The sequence below is a fragment of the Thamnophis elegans genome, chromosome 2 (genome assembly GCF_009769535.1).
Source record: "Thamnophis elegans isolate rThaEle1 chromosome 2, rThaEle1.pri, whole genome shotgun sequence".
In the NCBI taxonomy this organism is placed as follows: domain Eukaryota; kingdom Metazoa; phylum Chordata; class Lepidosauria; order Squamata; family Colubridae; genus Thamnophis; species Thamnophis elegans.
The window spans coordinates 161,986,207-162,012,804 of record NC_045542.1 but is presented as its reverse complement, the minus strand read 5'-3'; the positions used below and the strand labels follow the sequence as shown (position 1 = coordinate 162,012,804).

At 45.6% G+C, this 26,598-nt stretch overlaps 3 protein-coding genes across 6 annotated transcripts; all 3 read left to right on the top strand.

Annotated features, from left to right (window-relative positions):
- The first annotated feature begins 311 nt into the window (after positions 1 to 311).
- Positions 312 to 17,019, top strand: LOC116502768 (gastrula zinc finger protein XlCGF26.1-like). 4 transcript variants are annotated; one of them, XM_032208694.1, is made up of 7 exons: positions 312 to 498; positions 1,483 to 4,416; positions 5,636 to 5,815; positions 9,556 to 9,738; positions 12,325 to 12,545; positions 12,663 to 12,775; positions 15,236 to 17,019. In XM_032208694.1, the coding sequence occupies exon 2, from the start codon at positions 1,687 to 1,689 to the stop codon at positions 3,568 to 3,570; it is 1,884 nt and encodes a 627-aa protein (XP_032064585.1). In that variant the 5' UTR covers positions 312 to 498; positions 1,483 to 1,686; the 3' UTR covers positions 3,571 to 4,416; positions 5,636 to 5,815; positions 9,556 to 9,738; positions 12,325 to 12,545; positions 12,663 to 12,775; positions 15,236 to 17,019. The 4 variants fall into 4 exon arrangements, with proteins under 4 accessions (XP_032064585.1, XP_032064582.1, XP_032064581.1 ...); XM_032208691.1 differs by lacking the exon at positions 12,663 to 12,775 and having other exon boundaries at positions 9,587 to 9,738; XM_032208690.1 differs by lacking the exon at positions 12,663 to 12,775.
- LOC116502512 (gastrula zinc finger protein XlCGF26.1-like) lies at positions 15,323 to 16,606 on the top strand. The gene has a single exon (XM_032208392.1). It carries the CDS (start codon positions 15,323 to 15,325, stop codon positions 16,604 to 16,606), a length of 1,284 nt encoding a protein of 427 aa, XP_032064283.1.
- Positions 17,020 to 24,368: 7,349 nt separating the features above from the next.
- LOC116502511 (zinc finger protein 501-like) lies at positions 24,369 to 25,535 on the top strand. Its single transcript, XM_032208391.1, has one exon. It carries the CDS (start codon positions 24,369 to 24,371, stop codon positions 25,533 to 25,535), a length of 1,167 nt encoding a protein of 388 aa, XP_032064282.1.
- The last annotated feature ends 1,063 nt before the right edge of the window (positions 25,536 to 26,598 follow it).

Sequence of the window (26,598 nt, the reverse complement as noted above, 5' to 3'; positions counted from 1 at the left end):
AATTGAAGTTTCCCCAAACTTCGGGGGAAGGAGGGAGCGAGGATCCACAATCGCCTCTTCCCTTTCCGGGCGGGGCGTAGGAAAGGAGGAAAGGGTCCCGTCCTCTATGAACACCGAACGGTCGGGAAAGAGGCGGCTCGCCCAGCACGCTGCGAGGGGGAAGCGTCGCTTGAAGAGCCGAGAAACTGCAGTCCCCTGGGCAGGAAGAGAGAAATGAGGGGCTAGAGCGTCTCCACCACTCTACCAGGGAGGAAACGGGGGTCGGAAAAGGCGGGGAGAGGCTTCCGAAGGACCTCTCTAGTAAGCTCCTCTCGGTCTCCCTCTCCACCGTTTATTGGAGCTGAGTTTCCGGGAGGTTTTGATCCCCAGTTGCCTCATTTTGGGCGGCTGTGCAACTTCTGGGCGTCCGGCAAGGCTGCTCCTGGGCTCCACTCCGGGCAGGTGCGGCTCCCTCTCTCCCTCGGGCTGCCAGGAGGGCTTCTCCCCGCCAGGAGGAAGGTAATCCCGAGTCCCCTCGAGTCGGTGCCAGGAGGAAGGTGCGGGCGGGTGCGGGCGGATGCGGGGCTGGACGGGGAACCTCTGGGCAAAGTGGGGGAAGGCTCGCCCCACGGAGGGAAAGGGGGCTTCTCCTCCAAGGGTTTAAGGGGGAGGATTATTGGGTGGCTGAAAGAAATACCCGCCCTTCTCTCTTCAATGGGGAGTGGAGGGTTTTTCTTTAGGGGAAGAAAAAGGGGTTCAAATGGCTTGAATTGAGTTGACTGTTTTCCCAAGGCAGAAAAGATCCACTTGCTTTCGGCTTCATCTCAATGGAGAAGAATTGGTAGCTTTTGCTTTTATTCTAGTGTTTTAATTGTTTACTTTCGTTTCTACAAAGCTGGATAGAAGCTGAAAAAATCCTATGGGGATCTTTGCACTTTGTCTCACATCATGTAGCATCATCGCCCCCCCCCCCTCCTGTGGAAAAGGAAAAGGCAGGGATCATCCACTGTTAAGGCAGGCAACAGAGATTCTTGTCAGCCATTCCTCTCATCATGCTAAAAAAAAGGGAAAGGGGAGGTCTGCTCCGGGGGAGGGGGGACATAGGGGGGATCCCAGCATGGCTTTGATTCTGGGGGGACCGAATGGAAGTTTTTTTGGAGGGGCTTCCAGGGTTCATATACAGCAGTGGTTCCCAACATGGCGCCCAGGCACCACAGGGAGGCAATTTGATTTTTTAATGGGAGCAATTTGAACCTTATATAAACCAAGTTAATGGCCTTTTAGGCTTCCTCCACATGAGTAGAGTTCACTTTTTCAGCAAATTAAGAAATATATGTCACAGGGGAGGCATCAGGATTTTAGAGATGCTTAGAGGGGGCATGGCCAAAAAACACTTGGGAACCACTGATATAGGAGGTCTTCCAGTTATTGTTTGGGCTATTTGGAGAGCTGAAGAAAATAAATCTTCCTCTCTCCTTCACTTCTTTTTTCTTCATTCTGCAGGTGCCACCAGGAAAACCTTTGCACAAAGTTCTGCTTGCAGAATCCAATCGGGGTCAGTCACCAGGGCCAGAGGTTTCGTCTTCTCAGCTTTCGGACTCATGCTGGATCCCCTCCTCCTGCCCATCTTCCAACCTTTTGGCCAAAGTTCTGCTTGTTTGAATTTCCTCTGATAGGAAGTTGTGGAAGTGAGCAGCCCTGGAGACTATGCAGAGGGGGAAACACTTTGGCCAAAGGTCCCCCCAGAGGAATCAGGGGAGACTCTTCAAATGCTCTGATTGCGGGAAATCCTTTGCTTACCGGTCTCTCCTTTTGATCCACCAAAAGCTGCACACGGGAAATGGATCCCATCTGTGTTACCTTTGTGGGAAATCCTTTCCTGGAGTGTGGAGCTTTGCCAAACATCTACGGAGCCACCCAGGACTGAAGCCTTACAAATGCGGAGAGTGCAGGGAGCGTTTTGCTAAAGGCTTGCACCTTGGAGCCCATCAGCGAATCCACCAGGGAAAGAGACCTCAGGAGTCCTGGAAGCGCTGGGGAAGATTTCCTGAGAGATGGCATTTCTCTAGGCCTCAGAACAGCCCAACTGAAGAGAAGCCCTGCAAGTGTGTGCAATGTGGGCTGTGCTTTTCCCAAACCTTGCAGCTGCTTAAACATCAGGAAATCCACACCAGAGGAAAACCTTATCAATGTCTGGAGTGTGGGAAATCTTTCCGTTATAAACAATTGTTTAGAAGACATGAGAAAATTCACACAGCGCAGAGTCCTTATAAATGCCTAGAATGTGGGAAGTGTTTCACTCAGAGCTCATCTCTTTGCAAACACAATAAAACACATACAAAGGAGGGAAGCCAAACGTGCCTAGAATGTGGGAAATCTTTTTCCAACAAATCATGCCTGCTGCAACATCAGAGAATTCACAGTGGGGAAAAACCCCATCAATGTCTTGAACGTGGGAGATGTTTCGGCTGCAAGTCAAATTTAATTCAACATCAGAGAGTTCACACCAAAGAGAGACCCCGTCAGTGCCAAAAATGTGGGAGGTGTTTTGGCCAGAAGGCTCACCTAATTCAACATCAAAGAGTTCACACTGGGGAAAGACTCCATGAATGCCCAGAATGTGGGAAATGTTTTGGCTACAAATCACAACTAATTCAACATCAGAGAGTTCACACTGGGGAAAGACCCTATCAGTGCCCAGAATGTGGGAAAAGATTTGCCAATTCTTGTAACCTTCAGAAACACCAAAGGGCACATAGGGGTGAAAAACTATATAAATGTAATGATTGTGATAAATGTTTTTCTTGTAAGGAAACTCTTTTTCGACATCAAAGTATCCATACAGGTGTGAAGCCCTATAAGTGTATTGAGTGTGGAACATTTTTCCGTACAGTACAAATCCTCAGAAGTCATGAGAACGTTCACAGAGGGGAAAAAAAGTTCAAATGTTTAGAATGTGGAAAAGCCTTTGCTTCTTCATCATCCCTTAGAATTCACTGCCAAGCCCATACGGATGAGAAATGCCACAAGTGCTCAGTTTGTGAGAAATCTTTTACCCGGAAAAGTACACTTTTGATGCATCAGAAAATCCACTTAGGGGAGCAATATAAATGCCCAGAGTGTGAGAAATCTTTTAGTTGTAAATATTATCTTAGAAAACACAAGAGGATTCACAAAGGAGAGAAGCCTTTCAAGTGTGTGCAGAAAAATGAAAAGTGCCCAGAATGTGGGAAATGTTTTCGCAGAAAGTCACAATTAATTGAACATCAGAAACGTCACACTGGAGAAAGACCCCATCAGTGCCCAGAATGTGGGAGATGTTTTATTGAAAAGTCATACCTAATTCAACATCAGAAACTTCATACTGGAGAAAGACCCCATCAGTGCCCTGAATGTGGGAAATGTTTTGGCAGAAAGTCACACCTAATTCGACATCAAAGAGTTCACACCAAAGAAAGACCTCATCAGTGCCCTGAATGTGGGAAATGTTTTGGCAGAAAGTCAAATTTAATTCGACATCAGAGAGTTCACATTGGACAAAGACCCAATGCCCAGAATGTGGGAGATGTTTTATTGAAAAGTCACACTTAATTCAACATCAGAAACTTCACACAATGCACAATCTATGAGGTATCATTTTGAACCAGCTCCCTGCCCAACCGATGATCAATAGCAGCGGTTATACCAATCTTTAAAAATCTTTATACCAAATCTTTTATCTAGTCGAATATTAAAGACCAATCTCCCTGTGTTGCATCACATGTAAAGTCATGGAATCAATTATAAAGCAATCCATCACCCTCCACCTAGAGACAAACAACCTGCTATATGACAAGCAGTTTGGTTTTAGAAAAAAATTGTCCTATAAACTGCAACTCCTAGACTGCAGAAACATCTGGACCACACATCTTGAACAGGGTAAAGCAGTAGATACAAAAGCCTTTGATTCAGTGGTACACAACAAACTACTGTCAAAGCTAAGTTCTTACGGCATCTCTGGATCCATGCACAAGTGGATAGCCGCGTTCCTGTCCAACAGGCAACAAAGAGTCAAAATAGGGAGGGCTCTTATCAAATCCGGCACCAGTTAACAGGGGTGTCCCCCAAGGCAGCGCTTTAGGACTCACACTCTTTCTGCTTTACATCAACGATCTATACAATCAAATTAAAACAGCTGCGTCCTCTTCGCTGACGATGTAAAATTATTTAATAGTAAAAAGACTGGAGATGTTTTGTTGAAAAGAAACACCTAATTTTGACATCAGAGACTTCAGACTGGAGCAGACTCTATGAATACCAGAACCTGAAAAAAGATTTGTGGATTCTGCTGAATTTTGTAGACGCCATGTGAAGTATCCGTGGGTGACCGCCACACCTACACAAGGAATTGTGTGACAACACACCAGAAGGGACACACAGGAAAGTGAAGGAATAGAGGTAAGGCTACGTAAAGACATGCGTAGAAAGCTACTGTGATCTCAGTAGCTGGTTATCTCGGATACCTACAAGCTCACCTAATTAGCAGAACCAGATGTGGGAAAAGAGGAAAGGTTACATACAGACTTGCGCATTACAGCCATAATCGCAGTAGCCGTTTATCTTTTAGCCCATGATCTCACCGAGCAGAGACAGGCCGTATCAGGGAGTGATGTGAGATTCAACCTTGGCTGAGATAGCCGCCTGGATTCACAAGGGAAAAAAGAGGGAGTAAACCAAAAACAAGACCGTTGCTTTCTGTGCTCAATTCTGCTGGCTGAAACTATAAAAGCCAAATAAACTCTGCGTAAGGCAGACAGGCGTTTTGGACATCACCTGCTGTGATGGATTTCTGAAAACCTACAGGAAAGGACATATAAATGTGGGGAGTGTGGGAAAAGTTTTACCTGAAAACAAAACATTGGAAACCATTAGAAATTTTTGACCAGATTGGGAGAACTGGTAGTGGACATTGGGCATTGGTGGTCAAACTGGTAGGGACTGCTAGTTGGCCACGCCCACAAGCTGGTACTCAGTCGGTGCTCACTTGCCTTACCCAGTCTCTACTTTCCACCGTTCCAGCCTGCCTGCCTTCCACTCAATGTTCCCATGGCCAACTTGCTAAGGTAGGCAAGCGGAAAGCTGTGTGGAAGGCAGACAAGCATGTCCAGGCTGGCCAGTCGCGGGGAAGGGACCTAGCAGACTACTTCCTGTTGAGATCCATTACCAGTTCTGTGTATAGGGCAGTTATGGCTGCCTGAAAACACAGGCACAGAGATGGATGCTACCATGAGATGAACAAAACATTCTTATTAGCAATACGTAAGAGCTTTCCTATTAATTAGTGTGCTCCTCTATACCAGCCTCTAGTATCTAGCAGTTAGCCAGCACTTCAAAGGGAGGCAGGAATGCGAGCTGCTCGCGTCTTCCCCCACTTCCCCCCACCTCTTCCTTCACTTCCCTCCACCTTTCATTTACCCCTCCTTTTCTGCCCAGAGACGAAGCCTCTTGCCACGCTGCAATATTATTATTGGATTATTTAGTCATGTGCCTTTTGATGTAATTTGTATACACCTTCTCTTTGTTTGGAACTAATAAAAGAAGCCCCCCGGGCATCGCTCGGGGCCAAGCCAAGCTTCATCCCAAGAAGGATTTGTCCGGTGTCTTTCTTCTCATTCAGCTACAAACATGAGTGGCCCATCAGAAGCGTGAAAAAGCCGCAACTGGTGACCCCGACGTGATCTTGCTGATCAAGCACGTCGCCTCATCCGTCTCACTTGGAATCCTCATGCTCACCGGCGAAGGAACGCCTCTTGCATACCAGGACGGGCCGTCGCAGACAGAGCATCCTCCCAGAATCGTGAGTAATGGGGGCAGAATTCTCTAAGCCCCGGGTTGCACACCTTTTCGAACTTAGAGAATTGTCCAAGTCCTCAATATTAATCTTAAAAAACAATGGAAATATTCTCCCCATCCCTTCGAAAAAAGATCTTACTAACCTTCTCAGGTACATTTATCAAAATTGTCCCACATATCCTGAGAAGGGCTCAATTCGAACAACCATTTGGGAAAAATTAGGAAAATATTTTCGCCAGCCTCCAAGGGCACCACCGAAAATACTTTCCACTTGGCGGATCATCATGGAATGCTTAAAAGTTCATGAAAAGGCCATGATGGGGGGACCGGACACCCCCCGCCATATTTGGAAACCTCTTCACTAAATTCACACTTTGAATCCAAGGCTTCCTCTTCCCTTGTATGCATGCCTCTGTCACCCTCAGCCCCTGAATCTCCTCAGCATTACATCCCTTTAGAGGACGCTTCTGCCTGCTTTCCAACCTGACTCACTGTCGGGAAACTAATCCTGGGGCATTCAGCCAGCCCCACACAAAAGGCTGATGCTGCTATTTCTGCTTCTTATCTTGTTTCTTATTTCAGTCTCTTGGCAAGTGAACCTATAGATGCTCCAATGCCTGGCTCTTCCTATTTCCTTCCGGTGATCCCGGCTACCTCTATTCCATTACCCCCTACGATGCCTCTCTTAGTCTTTCCTCATCGTGATTTCATGTCTCAAGGAGTTCTTGCTACTCCCTTTCTTACTGACTCTTCTGATTTCTCTTCTGCTTCTTTGATGACATTTTCATGCCTGAGCACCTGAATCTTTTTCACAGATGTTTCACAGAGCAATTGATTTATACGATCCGAATTGGAATGGAGAAAAATGCTTTTGTGCGTGCATGAGTGTGTGTGTGTTTGAGTGAGTGAGGGATCCAGTAAGGGAACTGCGTCTATTTAGGAAAGTAGGTAAATTATGGGGACAGGTTGGGCAGTAGAGAGTAAAGAGAAAGTGATAAAAGAGTGGGAGAGAGGAAGAAAGAAAAAGAGGGAAAGAGAAAGTGAAGAGAGACAAAGAGAAAGAGGATGAGAGAGACAGAGAGAGAAGAGAGGAAGAGGAAAGAGATATCCCACAGCCCTTACAATACCCCTGTGTTGTAAAAAAGAAATCTGGTAAATGGCGTTTTTTGCATGATTTGCGGGCTGTTAATAAAATTTTCCAACCCATGGGAGCGCTGCAGTGCGGCCTCCCCAATCCAAATTTGATTCCCCAAGAATGCGATCTCATGATCATTGATTTAAAAGATGCCTTTTTTTCTATACCACTCCATGAAAAAGATCGCAAACTGTTTGCTTTTACTGTCCCGGAATTTAACAACTCTAAACCTGCTTCTCTTTCAATGGACAGTCCTGCCTCAGGGAATGCTCAACAGCCCCACCATGTGTCAATATTTTGTAGATAAAACTTTGCAGCCGTATCGGACGGCACATCCTCACTTTTTAATTTACCACTATATGGATGATATCTTAGTAGCGGCATGTGGGCCCCCAGGTACGGTTTTAGCAACATTACCTTTTCTGACTAACCTTCTCCACAAAAATGGCCTGCACATAGCTCCAGAAAAGTTCAAACAGCACAACCTTTTTCGTACCTGGGTCACAAGCTTTTGGCTTCTCATGCTACACCTGCAATGCCAAAATTGGACTTGCCACACACTCCCACATTAGTACAGTTACAGCAATATTTGGGCTCCATTAACTGGGCACGCCCATATATGGGGCTCACAACCCCTCAATTGGCTCCGTTGTTTTCTGCATTAACAATGGGCAAAAACCCTGCAGATGTTATTAAATTAGATGAAACACATCAGCAAGTTTTAAAAGAAGTAAATGAGGCCCTTGCTCAAAATTGGGTGGATCGTCTTCAGGATAACACCCCCCTTAGCTTTCATTATATGTAACACTCTTGGGCTCCCAACAGGAGCCGTGGTGCAAAAAACTTCAAAATTATTAATTATTGAATGGGTACACTTGTCTCACACCCCAAAATCCACAATTTCTCAGAAACCTGCACTTTTTGCAGCTCTAATTACAAAAGCCCGTGTCAGAACAAAGTTGTTGGCTGGAATTGAACCTTCCACGATTTTTGTCCCTTGTTCTTTATCAACTCGGGAGACTTTACTTGCTAACTCGGAAAACCTTCAATTCGCACTTGCTGACTGGCCAGGTGAGATTTCTTGCCATGCACCTCGCGACCCTAGATTGGCTCTTTTGAAAACTGTTCCCCTGCAATGGCACACTCCATATTCCCCTCTCCCGCTTCCTCAGGCCATGACTATTTTTGCTGACAGAAGCAAAACCTATGGTGCTTGTGTCTGGCAGGAGAATGGTCGGTGGTGCACAAAAATTACACCCCCCCCTGCAGACTTCCGCTCAGCGTGCGGAGCTTGCTGCCTCTATTTTGGCTTTTTCTACTTTTCCAAATACACCCTTTAACTTGATTTTGGATAGCCTCTATGTAACTCAGATTGTGAAATCAATTTATGAGGCCTATCTTTCTCCCTCATTGGAACCACAATTACTCTCGCTCTTTTTATCTTTGCAAAAGTTAATTTTTGCCCGCACCCACTTTTTTCATGTTTCCCACATTCGAAGCCATCAGCCCTTCCCTGGGCCTCTCCAGGAAGGCAATGATGTGGCCGATGCTGCAGCAGCGGCTGTTGCCAACTCTTCTTTTCTTTTAACTTTGACAGCTCCCACGCCATGGGAGAGTCATTCCTATTTTCATCAAAACAAGAAAGCGCTCATGAAACAATTTGGCATTACTGCAAATGAGGCCTCTGTTGTTGTTCAGCAGTGCCCTACCTGTAGCCAGCAGGCAAACTCTCTCCCTACCGGGGTAAACCCCAGGAGGACAGAGTGTTGCCAGATTTGGCAAATGGATGTTACCCAATATCCTCCATTTGCCCCTTGGAAATATTTACATGTTTCCATTGACACGTATTCAGGCTACATTATGGCATCCCCCCTAAGAGGCGAAGCCACCAAACATGTTATTAATCATTGTATTCGGACCTTTGCATCGCAAAAACAAAACATTCTTATTAGCAATATGTAAGAGCTTTCCTATTAATTAGTGTGCTCCTCTGTACCAGCCTCTAGTATCTAGCAGTTAGCCAGCACTTCAAAGGGAGGCAGGAATGCGAGCTGCTCGCGTCTTCCCCCACTTCCCCCCCACCTCTTCCTTCACTTCCCTCCACCTTTCATTTACCCCTCCTTTTCTGCCCAGAGACGAAGCCTCTTGCCACGCTGCAATATTATTATTGGATTATTTAGTCATGTGCCTTTTGATGTAATTTGTATACACCTTCTCTTTGTTTGGAACTAATAAAAGAAGCCCCCCGGGCATCGCTCGGGGCCAAGCCAAGCTTCATCCCAAGAAGGATTTGTCCGGTGTCTTTCTTCTCATTCGGCTACAAACATGAGCGGCCCATCAGAAGCGTGAAAAAGCCACAGCTTCCTTCCCAGCAGCGCTGCCATGCTTGGCTGCCTTCCATGCGGCCTTCCTGGCGGTCCCCGATGCGCTCTTGCCTGCTGAGGTCAGCATCCAGCCCGTTCAGTGGGTGGGTGGGCAGCCCTTGATGAAGATGCAGCAGCTGCTCTGGGGCTGAGAGGGGAAGCGACGGTGGCTATGGCAGTTTGGGAGGGCAGGGGTCAGACGGATGTCCAGGGGCTGCTGCACATGTGCACCACCTGCCTTCCCAGAGTACTTTCGTCCTTCTCCCTCCACCGAAAGAAAGGAATATCCTGCCATCAGTTGGTGCCACTGCAGTTGATCCGGCAGGGGGAAAAAGCCTCTGAAGGGCAAGGTGTGTGCTGCCGCTGCTGCTGCCAGGCACATCCTCGCAGGAGAACACCCCGGGAAGGCTCCGTCTGTGCCTAGACCAGGTATGTGTCTCTGTGTGTGTCTGTCTGTGTCTGTGTGAGAGAGAGAGAGGGGTGTGGTGGGGAGAGACATAGAAAGAGAAAGAAAAAGAAGGAAAGAGAAAGAAAGAGAAAGGAAGTGGGAAAAAGAAAAAAAAAAGAAAACTGGACTTATGACCACAATTAAGGCCAAAATTTTGGTTGCTAAGCAAGAGCGTTAAGTTAGTTTCACCACTTTTATAAGTTGGCCACACCCACCTGGTCACATGACTACCAAGCCGGAGCAGCTCCCCACTTCAAGTCAAAGTTGGGTGCTGATCTCCTGTTAGGAGAGAGCCAAAGCCATCCCCAAAGCCACTTTGGTCCCAGAAGATTTCAGTGAGGCCTGCTAGCACCAAAATGGGGATGTCGCGCACAAGTGGGGGTGGTAGAGGGGGGATCATGCGCATGTGCAAAGGGTGGGGCCTGCATGGTGAGGCATTGGATTATGGGTGTCGGCACACACACATGTGCAATCTCTCATACACACATACACGCCTTTGGCACCCAAGGGAAAAAAAGGTTTGTCATCACTACCCTAGTGTTAATGCCAGAGCTCAAAAATAGGAGACTCTGAATTCCAGTCCCGCCTTGGTCCTGAAAGCCAGCTGGGTGACCTTAAGCCCGTCTCAGTAAAACCCACCTCACAGTATGGTTGTGAGGAAAATAAGAGGAGGAAGGTGTGTTGAATGTGTTCATTTCCTTGAGTTATTTGCAAAAATAATAAATCAGCAATAGAAATAAAACATTAAATCATTTCTATTTTCCAGTGACATGGCAATATTTTCAAGCTTATTTCCATTTTATATTGTGTTGCCTCTGGGAAAACGTGTGAGATCTGGGCTGCTTCCCCAAACTCTCTTCTTAACTGTCTTGGGGTCTCTGGGGATTAGGAAACCAAAGAATGTGAGAAAACTCGTCCATGCTCAGAGACCTCCATTCAATTTAAACTCTCACGATGGGCATCAACATGAAATCTCTGCACCCGTGGCTATTACAGATCAGTGTAAGACTTGATGACAGATGAATTAAAAGATCCTGGGAATAAAATTAAACATTTATTATCCAGTTAGGAAGGAACACCAAAAAAGTAAAAATACCACAAAAGGTAACTGTTAATTGCTTCCCGTTATTGGCACTTTGAACGAAACAACAACAAAAAAAAACTAAATAGGGCTTCTCCATGGACACATACAAGCGGGCGCTTCTACCGTGCAGAGGACACCCTTCGCAAGAGCAGGGAAAACCTGGATACCGACGCCCAATGGAGAAACAGAAGCGGTTTCGTTGCATGTGGTCGTGGCTGGGAGGGGGAATTGGGGGCGGGCAGGAGCTGAATCTGCAATGAGGGGCGGGGCTTACAAGGCGGAAGCGGAATCAGTGGAGAGCAGAAGCCTCTCCCCCGCCTCCCCCTCCCATTGGCTGGGTCTCCGTTTTCTTCCGCGAGGATCGGCGCTGGATCTCTGGAGAGGTTTCTGGGTACCTCTCAAGTAAGGCTGTTCTCCCTCCAGGCCGCCCTTCTTGCCAGGAGATCTCCCTACCGGGAGGAAGGAAACTGCGGATCCCGCTCTTCGTCTTCTCGGGGTTTTCCTGGGGGAGATCCGGCTCTGGCGTTGCCTGCAGGGAGCGGCTCTTTCCCTTCCTTCCAGGGGGACAAAGGGGGCTCCGTCCCCGCGCTGGATTTGCCCCCTCCTTCCCGGCCAAGGCTCTTCGGGTGGATCCTGGAAGGAGTTTTGGGGAGGTTGCTTTCAGAAGGTCTCTCTATGGTCCGTCAGGGCAAGAGGTATCTGAGCATGTATGTCGCGCAAGTGCAATTTAAAAAATAAAATAAACGGAGCTTTAAACCATTTATTGAGGTTTGTAATGTGGTCTTAACACAGACTGACCTCCTGGCAATGGGGAGGGGAGGATTTGGGGAAAGAAAAGGTTTAAATTAGTTGAGTTGAGCTCTTGTTTTAATCTACAAGATATCCTCTTTCTTTGACCTTAAAGGAAAAAGGCTAAAAATGAAATAGTTTGATTTATGCTAACATTTACTTTGCTTCTGCTTTAAAAAGCTGTGTATAATTTCTAAATTTTATATTTTTCTAGTTTTTCTCAGAAGAGGCTATGATGGGGCAGCCCCTCCTGGGTAGATGTTTTAGAAACCACAAACTTTAAGGACGTTTTGAGGGTGATCTTGTGAGCAGCTGATAGGACAAGCTGATGGCCAGAAGATTGCCTTACATAATTGTAAATATTTTCCAAAATGTTTGTCCAAAGTAGCTGTAGGTCCCAGGAGGCCTAGAATTCTTATGGCCTTGCAGCCTCCAAAAAGAGGAGGAAAGAGCAGCCCTTTCACTGATGCTCTTCCCCACCTGATCCCTCTCACCTTTCTTTGAGGTTTCCTGCTCACAACTATGCATTGGTTCCTCTTGGGCTTCATCCTGCTGGTTTCTTCCATTTTGGCTTACCAAGAGGTTCTTAAATCCTGATTCTCTCTCCATTATTTGTATTGTATTTTATCCTTTCTCTTCCAAGTCATTTATAGATTAATGTCAACATCTGAACCTTTTTCATTTGTCTTTGCAGGAGGCAAAAGTCAAGGGTTGTTCTTGGATCGGAACCCACCAAACTTGTCTGGTACCGCGTTCTAGAGAATTTGGAAATTGTGGCTTATTAGAGAAGCAGCTTTGTGCACCAAAGGCCATTTGGTCAGGCAATATTTAACTGGTCAGCGGTGAAGGTCATCTCTGGCCTTGACTCAGAGGGGGAACAAGTAACCCAGAGACCTCTTAACTATAAATTTAAAGGTGAGTAAATAAATCTTGGTTTGGGGAATAAGCTTTTTTCATCTTTCTTTGTCAAAATGCCAGTGCTACCAAGATGCAGAGTGAAGGCGTAATTCCTTTAATCAATATTTGTTGAAGAAGCCACTCTTGATGGAGTTGGAGGTGGACCCTGGTCAGAAGGCCACAGAGTGGGGGAGCTTGGTGCATGCACCCCTGAAGCCAGAAGAGGCTCCCTGGGAACTCAGCTTGAGGTGGGGCTGTTGCTGTCCAGTTTTTAGCTTATCTCCATGGGGAAATGTTGTCTTAGCCCAAACTGCCTCTTGTTTCAGCAATACATTTTTAGCAATTAAGTATGCAAACTTTTCTTCTTTGTGCCTTGTCCCATAATGCATTTACGGTTACAGTTTAGTAAGCTGAAGCACTTAGGCCTTCTACCTAAAGCTTAAACATTAATTGAAATTCTCTGGATCCTTTAATGGGGATTTGGGGCGAATTTACCCCAGCATTAAACCATGTCACAGTTCAGTTTTTTTTTTTTAAAGGTCAGGGCTGCTTAGGATGACAAATTGGGTCTTCCATTTCACTTTGGGGAAGCCCTCTATAGCTTTATTTGCCTTGATCAGCCATGGTCCTTTTATGAGTAACTTGGCTGTTGCACTTGGAGGAAATTGTTAAATCAGAGCCATTTTCCCCTCCTCCTTTTCTGTCTGATCTTCTGCGGCTGAGTCTCTTTTAGGATGGCCTGGCTGAATTGCCCCTTCTAATATGCACAGCTTTTTGGTTGGACCTGGTTGTGCTCAGTGCATCAAACAAGCAGATGTGGCCCCAAGGAAACTCTTAATTTAAAACAAAGGGTTTTTTTTATTTTTTGTTACATATTTTAACTTCTTTTATAAACAAAATGTTGTCCGGGTTTTCCCCCTTTATATCTTCTATTATGCATAGTTCATTTTACATCATATTTCATTTCGCATTTCAGTCATCTTGTTTTCTTCCATATTTTCCCGCTTAGTTTTAATTTCTTCTTAATATATAAACAATATCATTATTTGCCTCTCCAAATTAATCAAACGTATCATTTTCATCTATTATTCTGCTTTACTATTGATAGCATATATCCTCAAATTTAATTTTATATAGTAAACATTTCATTTATTTAATTATCCACAATTAATAGTATTAATCTACTTCCCTCACATCATATTAACTATATACCATTGGCTATATTTACCAAGTTTCATTCTATTTTACTAATAAATCCTTTTCCTTCTTTCTTCCTTTCAACCATTTTCTCTTAGTCTCTCAGGAACTTCACTTCTGTATATTCTCTTCTTTCCACCCATTTACCTAGCTTTTTCTTGTTCTTGAAATTTCTATATATTTTCTTTCCAATCTTTTTTCGCCTTTTTAATTCTATTGTTTTAGAATCTCCCACCAGTTCCCCCTCCATCTTTCCCCTCACCTTTGCTATTTAATTTTCCCTTTCTTGGGGCCACTTCCCCCTTGTCTCCTTTCGGTATGTAACTGTAAATTCCAGCACAATCATCTAAGTATTTTTCTTTTTCAATCTCTTTTTTTTCTATAGTATGTTCTTCATTTAGTCCCTTTTCTTTCTCCTTTTCCTTGTTTTACTTGTTTCCTCTGAGTTTCCACTGTTTTCTTTCCATTTAGCGTTTCATGTGCATTTTTTAACATCAAGTAATTCATCATACATCCAAAATTCCATAGTGTCTGCTTAGTTAATTTAACAAATTGTTTAAGCTTTTTCTTTTATATCACATTTACTTAAACTTAAAGTTCTTTTTTCCTTTCTTATTTCCAATTGCTAACGTCCAATTCCACTTTTATTTTTATTTTTCTCTTCCACCGACATAGCAAGTCCAACCCACAACACTTACAAAAACAAATCTTCCTTGTTGTTTCACACCCTTCAAAGTATCTTTATCTTGCTACAGTCAAGGTCAAGTTATAGCTGTACTTTCTTCTGTTATTTTCTATTTAGTCTTGTACTATCCTCTACTCACCAGTAGATGTCTCCCTTTCTGCCATAGGCAATGTGTTCTAGTCCGCTAGCTGTCAAAAGCTGTCAAAAGCTGTATTTATTCCACAAAAAAAGCAGGGGACACCATCAGAGTCCCAGCATAGACTGTATTTGACTTGAGGGGGTCCTGGATGAGCTTAGAGATGCTTTGGTCCATGTTGCTTAGAAACCGTATGGACCATGTGGCTTGGAAAAAGGTGCAAGGTTGTAAAGGCCACCCAGTCTGGGGATTAAGGCCACATTTCTCAGTGGTACCAGTGACAAAAGTCCAGGCCTGGGGTCAGTGGCAGATGGCTGAAGACCGCAGACCTCCACTTAAGGCACCACTCTGGCATTTCTGCCTCATTGAGTGACTGAGGTTTCTGGGGTTGGCTGCAGCTCTCTTAACTCATGTGTGGCCTGCCCTGGATCTCCAGGGTCTCCCCTATCCCCTTCAGGTACCCAGGCAGTTCTTCACTTAACAACACACAATCATTTAACAACTACAACAACAGAAGATTTTGCCTCCAAGAGATGTGGGGGCTCCATCACTGGAGATTTTGTCCAGGTGTTCTGTGGTCCTGGACAGGGTTGGACTGGAAAGGCCTTCATGGTCCCTTCCAAGTCTCAGATTTTGTGATGCCCTATCTTTCTCAAAATATTATTCTCTGTTTCTTTTTTTTCCTAACAGAAATAAAATAGTGTGATCCAACCTTTACCTACAAGTCAACTACCAGAAACAGCAGAAAATAGTGGAAGGCAGCAGCCACCAACAAGTATGGAACATGAGAAACCCTTGACTCTCCCGTCAGACACAAGCAACACTCCAGAAAACCATCAAACATATATATGCTCAGAGTGTGGGAAAACCTTTGCTTGCTGGCCCCACCTTTTGACCCACAGGAAGATGCATTTTCAAAGCGGATCCAGTCAAAATTTGGAAGGTGTCCTAAAACCCTATAAATGTGAGGAATGTGACTTATGCTTTGAACGAAAGTTAGAACTTCTTAAACATCAGAAAATCCATACTGGAGATAAACCTTATCAATGTCTGGAATGTGGGAAATGTTTCCATGCAAAATCCACTCTCAGGGACCACAAGAGAATTCACACGGGGGAGAAACCTTACAAATGTTGGGAATGTGGGAAGAGCTTTTCTCAGAAGTCAGGTCTTTGGGGCCATGAGAAGATTCATTCAGGAATAAAATCTTACAAATGCTTTGAGTGTGGGAAATGTTTCACCCTGAGAACATATCTTCTTAGTCATGAGAAAACACACAGAAGGGAGAAAAAGAAAAAAACTTACAAATGTTTTGCATGTGGAAATTGTTTCACGCAGAGTTCAGCTCTTCGGAGTCATTGGAAAACACACAGAGGGGAGAAAAATGTAAAGTGCCTCGAATGTGGGAAATACTTTTCCAGTAAATCAACCCTGGGGCGACATCAAAAAATTCACACCGGAGACAGACCCTTTGAATGCCCAGAATGTGGGAGAAGATTTATGTATTCTTTTGAACTTCGGACACATCAGAAAAGTCACAAAGGGGAGGAACCCTATAAATGTGGGGAGTGTGGGAAGGGTTTTCTTACACGAAAAGACATGCATAATCATGAGAGAACCCACACAGGGGAGAAGCCATACAAATGTTTGGAGTGTGAGAAATGCTTTTCCCGAAAAGACACCCTTAGAATGCATGAGAGGATCCATACAGGCATGAAGCCATACGGATGCATAGAATGTGGGAAATCTTTTGCTTATAAGGAAGTACTTTGGAGACATCAGCAAATTCACACCGGGGAGAAGCCCTTTAAATGCATCGAATGTGGACAATTTTATCGTACCACATCAAACCTTAGAAATCATATAAAAATTCACACGGGGGAAAAAAGTTATAAATGTTTAGAGTGCGGGAAAACATTTGCGCGGCCAGCTCACCTTACAAATCACAGCCGAATCCATTCGGGAGAGAAGCCCTTTAAATGCTCGGAGTGCAATAAATGTTTTTCTCGGAAAGATACTCTCTCGAAGCATCAGCGAATGCACTCTGGAGAAAAACCATAGAAATGTTCAGATTGTGGGAAAGGTTTTGCCCAACCTTCATCCCTTCATATGCACAACCGAAATCACACTGGAGAGTAGCCTAACAACTGGGCGGGGTGTGAGAAAACCTTTTTTGTTACAAATCACAGCTAAAAATGCATCAGAAAGTCCATAGCAGAGATACATCTCCTGAATTATGAACACACTTTCTTTTTTCAGAGGTCACACCTTACCAGGCATTTCACACAGTGACAGAAGGGAGCTCTGCACTGGGATAGGAAATCCTGTTTTAGGGGTCAAATAAAACTTTTAAGGTTTCTTTGAAGTTTTGTTTTCATTGGAACTGTATGAGAGTACATAATCATCTGGCCTGAGATTTTTTTTTTTTAAATGTTTTAGTCTATTGTCCAGCCTTAATAAAAGAATTTACGCTATCCTATCACATTTTAATTTCTCCAGAGTGCACTGTTCTTACATTGTTCACTCCAGTGATGAATAATGTTAAATGAAGGCTTGGCTCACTTCCTGGGCTGAAAGATAATCATAGTTTAGTTTAAGGTTTCTGTCTGACAGAAATGTTGGGCTTAAAGAGCCGAGGTGGCGCAGTGGTTAAATGCAGCACTGCAGGCTACTGCTAGATCAGCAGTTCAGTGGTTCAAATCTCACCGGCTCAGGGTTGACTCATCCTTCCATCCTTCCGAGGTGGGTAAAATGAGGACCTGGATTGTTGGGGGCAATATGCTGACTCTGTAAACCGCTTAGAGAGGGCTGAAAGCCCTATGAAGCGGTATATAAGTCTAACTGCTATTGCTATTATTAATTGTGGTCCTGTACTTGCTTTGTAAGCTAAATGGGGTGAAATGTGTCAGGGAATTTTCCTATGGAGATTCTCAGTCATCCAGGTCACTGTTATTCCAAAGGTGCTTTTTTTCAAAGAGGCAACTGGACATTGTGGTTTTTCTTTGAAAGCATTTTCAATCCAGCTTCTTGGATGAGAAGCGAAACATCTTCCAAGAAAAACCACAAAATCCAGTTGCCTCTTTGGAAAAAAAAAAAGCACCTTTGCAATCAGGGAATTTGCACACTCGGTGACCAAATGGAATCGGAGACCCTGACAGGAAATTGTGTGCATGTGTTTTTTTAAAAAAATAAATATATTTACAGTAAACAGGAGAAGCAAACAGGATCATATCAGGTGAAACAACAGAATCATGAGGTAAATCACAGCGAGCACACAGGGCAAAAAAAGCGGGAAACAAGGAACCTCCCCCTTTTCACTCAAGACAGCCAATCACAGTTTAGATTTCCACATGCAGGGCCAGCCCTCTTCAATCAATCAACTGTAACTGTTCTGACTGGCTACGCAACCTCCCGTTTCAGTTATAAATTTAAATATCTTGGCAAAATGTAGATTGGGGGCGGGGAGTCACAAATGCTTATTTATTTTTACTTATCTATCAAATTATTTTATTCCAATCTCATTTTAAATTGTATTCTCTTCCAATCTCGTTTGATTGAATTTTGATAATAATTTATGTTTGGAATGCTGCACTTTGATACGGCCTAATGGACTAATTAATAAAGTAAAGTAAACCTTGACAAAATGCCCAGGGAAGTCAAAACTGAAATATTGTGCAGTTACACTTGCTATGTCTGTGAAATGGGATGACATGTTTTGCCCAGAGGCTTTTTCTGAGAGAGGAACCAGAAGGAATTCCTGAAGGAAGGTGAAATTCTGGCTGAGTTAGGAGGAGAAGAGAGGAAGGACATGTTGACCAAAGAGAAAAAAAACTTGGAAATTATGTTTGCTTCAGCACTGCCTAGGAGGAGACCCCCACCCAAACACCTGAATAGTATCCATGAGCTGGAAGGGACCTTCTAGTGCAGCCCTCTTCTCAAGCAGGAAAACTGTAGGAAGTTATCACCCAGCCCTCTCCCAGAAAAATGAAATATCCTGGGAAATATTGAAAAGGCAGAATATTATATTTCCCTGGATGTGAAAAGGAAGAAAGATGTTTTAAGAGAGAATAGCTCCTTGTAGCTTCCTGCCCCCACCCACTTTGTCAATGGGCCATTAAGATGGCCAAGCTAGTCCCTTTACATAATAAAGAGTTCTCCCCTTCAGCTCCAGGGGGATGGGATTAAGGCATGATGATAATATTGGCCCTTTACCCAACTTGCCACATGGCATCTGAGAACCAAACCTGGATTCAAAACGCAGCCTAGAGAGTTGTCCCTGCATGGCCCCATGGGAGTCCGACAACCAATCAGAATACAAGATCAAGATCAAAGGCCAGAGAGGGCATAAAACCAGGGACTTTCAGCATCTCAGTCCTTCCCTTCCCTTTTCTCCACCAAGATTGAAGCATGTGATCTCACCTTTTCTGTTCAGGACTCAAGCCATGTGGTCGTGTCCACCATTAAAACCATCTTTCCAAGCAGCCTCCATGTCTCCAGTGTCTTTTTCCCCACTTGGAGCTGAACCCAGAAGGACATTTCTTTCATCAAAACCTATACTATTTTAGATTAGCAACTGTCTAGTCCATCAAGTGCCCAAACTGCAATGCGTGTGCATGCAGATGCATGGGGTGTGCCGGAAATCCGAAAACCAGCTGGCCAGTGCGCATCTGTGTGCCAGCCAGCTTGCCTTTTGGTTTCTAGCACGTACATCCATGTTGGCCAGCTGGAGGACCAGAAACCCGAAGACCAACTGGCCGGTGCACGCATGCCTTTTTTTCACTGTTTTTTTTGGGGGGGGGCTTATTCCGGGCCATTTTTCAGACTTCAGACCATTTTTTGCCCATTTGTGGGGCCAGAACAGCCCCAAAATGTCCTGAAAATGGCCCCAAAACAGCCTGGAAAACAGCGCCAGCAAAGACCAGCTGGCAGCCAGAGGAGCATATGTGCATGTCACCTCTGGAATCATGGGTCTAGTCTTCTCTTAAAAACCTCCAGTGATGAAGCACCCACAACTTCTAAAAGCAAGCTATTCCACTGGTTAACTGTCCTCACTGTTAGCAAGTTTCTCCTTAATTCCAGGTTGCTTCTCTCCTTGATTAGTTTCCAACTATTGTTTCTTGTCCTGCCCTCTGGTGCTGTGGAGAATAGTTTGACCCCCTTTTCTTTGTGGCAGGCCCTCAAATACTGGAATACTGCTATCATGCCTCTCCTAGTCCTTCTTTTCTTTAGACTAGCCAAGCCCAAATCTTGCAGCCATTTTTAATATGTTTTAGTCTCCAGGCCTTTGATCATCTTAGTCGCTTTTCTCTGATATTTTTTCCCAAAGTCTCAACATCTTTTTTGTAGTATGGTGGCCAAAATCGGTTGCAGTATTCCAGGTGAGGTCGTACTAAGGCTTTATATAGCGGTAGTTATACTTCACGTGATCTTGATTCTATTTATAGAACCCAGGATTGTATTTTTTGGAGGTGGCTGCACAGTGCTGGCTCATATTCAAGTGATCATTCACTAGGACTCCAAGGTCCCTCTCACAGTAATACTGGCTTTGAGCCAGGTCTCACCTAATCCATACTTATGCCTGATGAAAGAAATGTCCTCCTGGGTTCAGCTCCAGAGATGAAAAGTTCTTCCTCCCGAGAGCCCAGAGTGAAGGAGCCTCCAGATAAGTTCCCCCCAAGCCCACCCCCAGGAGAGACGTCCCTTCAGCACCAAGGACTCTGCGTTGGCCTGTGGGACAGACCCTCCCTCCAGAAGTTGCTTCCTGCTGCAGCTGCCCTGGGACTACAATTGAGGAATGGGAAGCCAAAGTTCTCTCCTTGGGGGGGCCAGCTGGTCCTGGGTTCAAATCCCGATGCTGCCAACCTCACCTTCGAGCCTGCTATGGCCTGGCCCAGGTCCTGCTTTGATCAAAGGTCCGCAGAGCCAGGGCGGATGATCTCCGAGGAAAGGGCTTGATTGAAGGGGGTGAGTCTGGGGGCCCTGAGGAGCCCCTTTCTCCCTCCTCCTTCTCTCACAAGAACTGAGGGCGCCTCTCAGGCCCGCTCCTCCTGCAGACAAGCCCCCTCCTTACGGGGAGCCTCCTTCCCCGCTTCGCTTCCAGGGAGCCAGCACCCCCTCCCCCGCAGCAACATCGGGGGAATCCTAGCAGAGCCCATCGATGCTGCCCCACAAGCGCCCGCAAAGAAAGGGGAGAAAGACACAGATGGTCCCAGCCCCAGAGGCCGCATCTGTGGGTCTGGATTGGGGGGAAGGGAGCGTTCTCCTTCAACTTGGGAATTGGGAGTAGCCGCGAAAGCGAAATTACCAATTGGAATTCTCCTTTCTGCAGCGTCATCAGTCTCCGGGCAGAGTCTCTTGTCTTCAAACGCTGGAGAGTTCAGTCTTTCAGCGCAGCTCGAGCGGGTCGTTCATTGCAGACGCAAAGGAGAGCGTGGACTTCTTATTGCCCTCCCCACCGATCAGGCGTGGCGTGGGGCTTCATTGGATGAAAAAAGGGGAGGCGCAGCCCCAGAGCTCGTGAAGACTTTGGGGGTTTCTGAGTCTATGATTGCGGAGTCCTCGGGCACCTTAACACACACAAATGCACAATTTCCCGCGTGGGAGAGTCCCTCCCCTAATCACGTGGGGTCGCTGAGACCCCCCCGCCCCTCCCGAAAACTCCCCCCCCAACAGCTACTCCCAGCCCCCTCCCCTGTTTAATGGAGAATCCTCCGCTCGGCTGTCACGGGAAAGGCGCCGCTTCCAAGGAGAGGGAAAAAAAGCGAGTTCCTTTCTTGAAACCCGTGTCTCCCCTGCACTGAACGTCTGGAAGGAGCGGCTCCTTCGAATTTCCCGCCCCTCGACCGCACATGTGAAGCTATTTCCCTCTTTCTGTGGTTCGGGATCCCATTTTTTGCTGGCAAAAGGGACCCGAATGAAGATCCCGGAATAAACTTTGGCCATTTCTCCTTCGTTTTTTTCGGATACTTTCCACCACTTCTTCCCCTAATCTCCTCTTCAGCAGAAAAAGAGATGAAGTGGCAGAGGGGGCTGGGGGGGGGCTGCCTTTAAAAGGGAGGGAACTTCAGCTATGCTGCAGGAAAAGCTGCCACCTTGATTCTGTAGCTGAGGTCAAATGAATGAACCGGGGCTAGAAAGGAAGGTCCAGGCCCTCCTTGGCCATCAGAGCCAGCTGGGGAGACCTGGGGCCGGTCGCTCTCTCAGCCCGACCCCCCTCGCAGGGTCGTTATGAGGAAAATAGGAGGGGGGGATGTGTGGGGTATCTTCACTGCCTTGAGTGTAAAACTAATAAAAGGCGGGAGACAAATCAATATTATTAAAAAAAAACTCTACTCTGCAGAGGCCTAGCAGGGTTCCCAGGCCTCTTTCCCCTCTCAGATGCTGAGCTGCCCCCATGGGAACAAAGATGCGCGCGCGCACACACACACAAACACACACACACACACACACACACACACAAAATCACAGACACTGGAAGAAGTCTCGGAGCACGTGCTCCTGGCTGGAAAGGGAGATTAGAGGGGAGGGGCGGAGGGGGGCAAGGGGCGGGGCCGCAAAGTGGGGGGCGGAGCCCGAGGGGATAATATTATACTCCCCCGCCTCCCCCGCCCAACACAAGCTGGATCTCCGGTTCCTGCCTCCAGTTCCGCTTCTTCCTTGGAGGATCGGCGTTAGATGCCCCGGGAGAGGCTTCTGGATCCCTCTCAGGTAAGGCTGTTCTCCCTCCAGGCCGCCCCTCCAGCCAGGAGATCTCCTGACCCCCAGGAGGAAGGGAGCTGCGGATCCCACTCAGGGTTTTCCTCGGGGAGATCCGGCTCCGGCGTTGCCTGCAGGGAGGGAATCCCTCCCTTCCCTCCAGGGGGGCAAAAGGGGGAGTCCGTCAGCACGTGGAAAAATGGAGCTTTAAAACCTTTGTTGAGACTAAGCTCATTGCAATGGGGAGGGGGAGGGTTTGGGAGGGAGGGAAAGTTTAAATAGAATTGAGTTCCTCTTTCTTTCCTCTCAATATAAAAGGGGAACAATGAAATCCTTTGCTTTTTTTACTGATGATTACTTTGCTTCTGATTTTAAAAGCTGGGTAGAGTCAGTAGGGCTGAAAGCCCTATGAAGCGGTATATAAGCAAACAAACAAACAAACAAATAAATAATAAATAAATTTATTTTCCTCCTCCTTCCCGGAAGTGGCAGCCCTTCCTGATGGATGTTTTACAAAGCACAAATTCTAAGGATGTGTGGGAAGTACACCCCAAAAGGACAGTGCCAGGAACCTCATAGCACCAGAAACCTCATTAAAAAGTGCCAAGGAACTCCAGTCAGCCCTTCCCCCTTTAAGGAAACCCCAGGCAGAAGCACTGGCTGAAAGAAAACCCCAGAGCAGCCCTGCTAACAGAGCTGACAATGGAAACACTTTTTAAAACTTAGAGCCTGGGCACAGCACACACACTTCCCGCCCCTCTGCCTATTCCCTCTTCCTGGATTCACTCAGACGTTTTTAAGGCTCACAGCCTGTGCACAGCATACACTCTTCCAGCCCTGGGACTCCGTTCTAGAGAATTTGGAAATCATGGCTCAGTTGGAGAAGTGGCTTCCTGTGCAGAGGGCCAATCAGTTAAGGAGAAATCAAACTGGCCAGTGCTTACAGTCATATTCCATTAATTCTGTCACTTGGTCAAAGAATGCAATAAGGTTTCTCTGCCATGGTCTGTTTTTGACCAACCCATGTTGGATTCTAGTAATAGCTTTGCTTGTTTCTAGACTTCCCCAGATCCCTTGCTTGATTATCTTTCCCAGGATCTTCCCAGGTACTGATGTCAGGCTGTTGAGCAATTTCACGGGTCATTAAGCAGACAAAGTCCCAGATAAGCAATCTGATGTTCTCTTATGTGGGAGGAGAGGCCATGTGAGTCCTGGCACAGGACATGGGCCGGTTGAGGGGGTCCTGAAGAAGCTTTGGAGATGCTTTGGGAGATGTTGCTTGGAAACAAACTGGAATATGCAGCTTGGAGAATGGCAGAAGACTGCAGAAGGCCATCGGTCTCAGCATTAAGGCTGCATTTAACACAGGCAGTGGGGACACTGGGCTGAAGTCCAGTCCTGGAGTCAGTGGCAGCTGGCTGAAAGTGGTGAGGGCCTCCATTTAAGGCCCAACCCCAGCATTGCTGTCAGTCAGGGCACTTTGCATGGCTGGGCTGAGGCGACTGAGGTTTCCAGGAGTGGCTGCAGCTTGGCATCCTATTTCAGGACCCCCAATTCATGTGGAGGGCTATTCCATGGCTCCAGGAGAGACCCCCCCCACCCTACAGAGACCCTCCACATCCATTGGCTGGGCTTTCCTCCATTTAAAAAACCATCATATCACTTAATACCCGCAAACAGGAGTTTGGGATTACGGTGGTTGAGACCTGATCCCTCATTTACCGACTGCTTCACTGAATGACCAAGATTGCAGTCTCAATTGTTGCTACATTCAGAGCTTCCTTTTCACTGTGTCAAGGGGCAGAAACCAAGGAGGAAAAGATAAGAGTCAAGGAACAGCAGAAGAGTTTGCCTCCTAGGCATGTGGGGTGACAAAAATAACTGGAGGTTTCGTCTCGGGTGTCTGGGGACCCATGTCCCATTTTGGAGGAGGAGGCAAGACTGGAAGACCTTCAAGGTCCCCTCCAAATGTAAGTTTATGTGATTCTCTGTGTTTCTCAAAAGAAAATACAATTCCTTTGTTCTTCTTTCCAGCAGGAAAACAGCTGTGACCAAAGATGTACCCACAAGATACTATCTGCTATCAGTAGATAGTAGGAATTCAGAAAAGCCACCACCGCCAGAAAGCATGGAGGATGGGAAACTCTGGGATCCCCCATCAGACACAAGCAGCACCTCAAAAGATCACAGAAGAACCCATGAATGCTCAGAGTGTGGGAAATTTTTTAGTCTCCACTCCCTCCTTTTGACCCACAGGGAGGTCCATGTGGGAAGTGGATCCAGTCAAGGTTTGGAAGAAGAGAAATCCTTCTTTGGAAAAGAAGCCAAAGTTCTCAGAAGGTCCCCGAGAATAAAACCCTATAAATGTGAGACTTGTGACTTATGCTTTCGTCAAAAGTCATACCTTCGTGCACATCAGAAAATCCACACTGGAAAGAAACCTCATCAATGTCTGGAATGTGGGAAATTTTTCCGTAAAAAAGCCTATCTCAGAAAGCACGAGAGCATTCACACAGGGGAGAAACCTTACAAGTGTTGGGAATGTGGGAAGAGCTATTCTCAGGAGTCAGATCTTCAGCGCCATAAAAAGATTCATTTGGGAATAAAGCCTTACAAATGCTTTGAGTGTGGGAACAGTTTTACCCTGAGTTCATCTCTTCGCAGTCATTTGAAAATACACACAGGGGAGAAAAACGAAAAGTGCCTCGAATGTGGGAAATGTTTTATCCAGAAATCATCCCTGGTGCGACATCAGAGAATTCACACCGGAGAGAAACCCTATGAATGCCCAGAATGTGAAAGACGATTTGTGGATTCTTCTCACCTTCGTACGCACCAGAAGAGGCATGATGGGGGAAAAACCTATCAATGTGGGGAGTGTGGGAAACAGTTTCTTACACAAGAAGAGGTCCAGGTTCATGAGAGGAGCCACACGGGGGAGAAGATATTCAAATGCGGGAAGTGTGGGAAAAGTTACCCTACACAACGAGAGATCCAGGTTCATGAGAGGAGCCACACGGGGGAGAAGCCGTTCAGATGTGAGGAGTGTGGGAAATGCTTCTTCCGAAAACACCACCTTGAAAGCCATCAGAGCATCCACACGGGAGAGAAGCCTTACAGATGCGTAGAATGTGGAAAAGGCTTTCGATTCGTGGGAGAGCTTTCGATACATCATAAAACCCACGCAGGGGAGATGCCATATCAATGCAACGAATGTGGAAGCTTTTATATTTCCATATCAGCCTTTAGAAGTCACGTGGAGAGTCACACAGAGGAAAAAACTACACATATTTAGACTGTGGGAAAGCATTTGCTCATTAATTTTCACTTAAGAGTTCATAGCCGAATCCATAAGGAGGGAAACCTCACAAATGCTAAGAGTGTGATAAATGTTTTTCATGGAAAGATTTTCTTGTGATGCATCAATGAATCCACACTGGGAAGAAAAAAGTTTGCAATGTGGGAAATGTTTTGCCCAACCTTCAGAACTTTGCAGTCCCACCAGAAATCAGACAGGAGACTGGCATCACAAGTGTGCAGAGTGTGAGAAACCTTTTCATTGTAAATCACAACTAAAAATGTACCAGAAAGTCCATAGCAGAGATAAATCTCTTCAGTTGGGAACAAGGCGGAAACATTTTTTTTTTCAAAAATCACACCTTACCGTTCATCAGCAATTTCACAGTGACAGGAGGGAAATCCTACAATTGTTTGGTATTAGGAGTGTGAGGGTGTTTTGCTGACAAAGCTGAATTAGTAACTTACCACCATGATGTCACAAAAGACCTACGAGGGTTTGGAGATTATATATAATGTTTTGCAGAGTATAGATAGTCCTCGAGTTATGTCCATAACTGGGAATGGATTTCCAGTCATCAATCAAGGCACACAGGTGTTTTTGTTACTTCTTACTAGAGCTTTGTTGATTCATGAGGAGAACCGGAGATTCAGAAAGGAGAAAAATGGGATGAGGCTTGAATGAAGATCCATCTGGTTTTTTATTTGGAGATAAATTATAGAGGTGGTTCTTTTAGGGTTGAAGTTGAATTTGCTGGCTGAGGATGAAGAGGGAAAGTTAATTTTTCCCTTTATCTTTTTTGGAGAGGTTTATTTCTCTTTTCACCTTGTCTTTTTCATATATTCACTGACATATATTTGTATTATGTTTCTTTGTTTGATCTCTGTATGCAATCCTTAATAAAATTATTGTTCAAAATAATCAAGAGAACTGTTTTCAGGATACGGGCTGGGAGTTCAAAAAAGTCGAGATGGCCGATAGATTGTGCCATGCTTTGCAGTCAAAGTCCTGCTGCTTTTTTAGCTTTATAGGTGATGCCCTTTAAAACAGCCGCCATCTT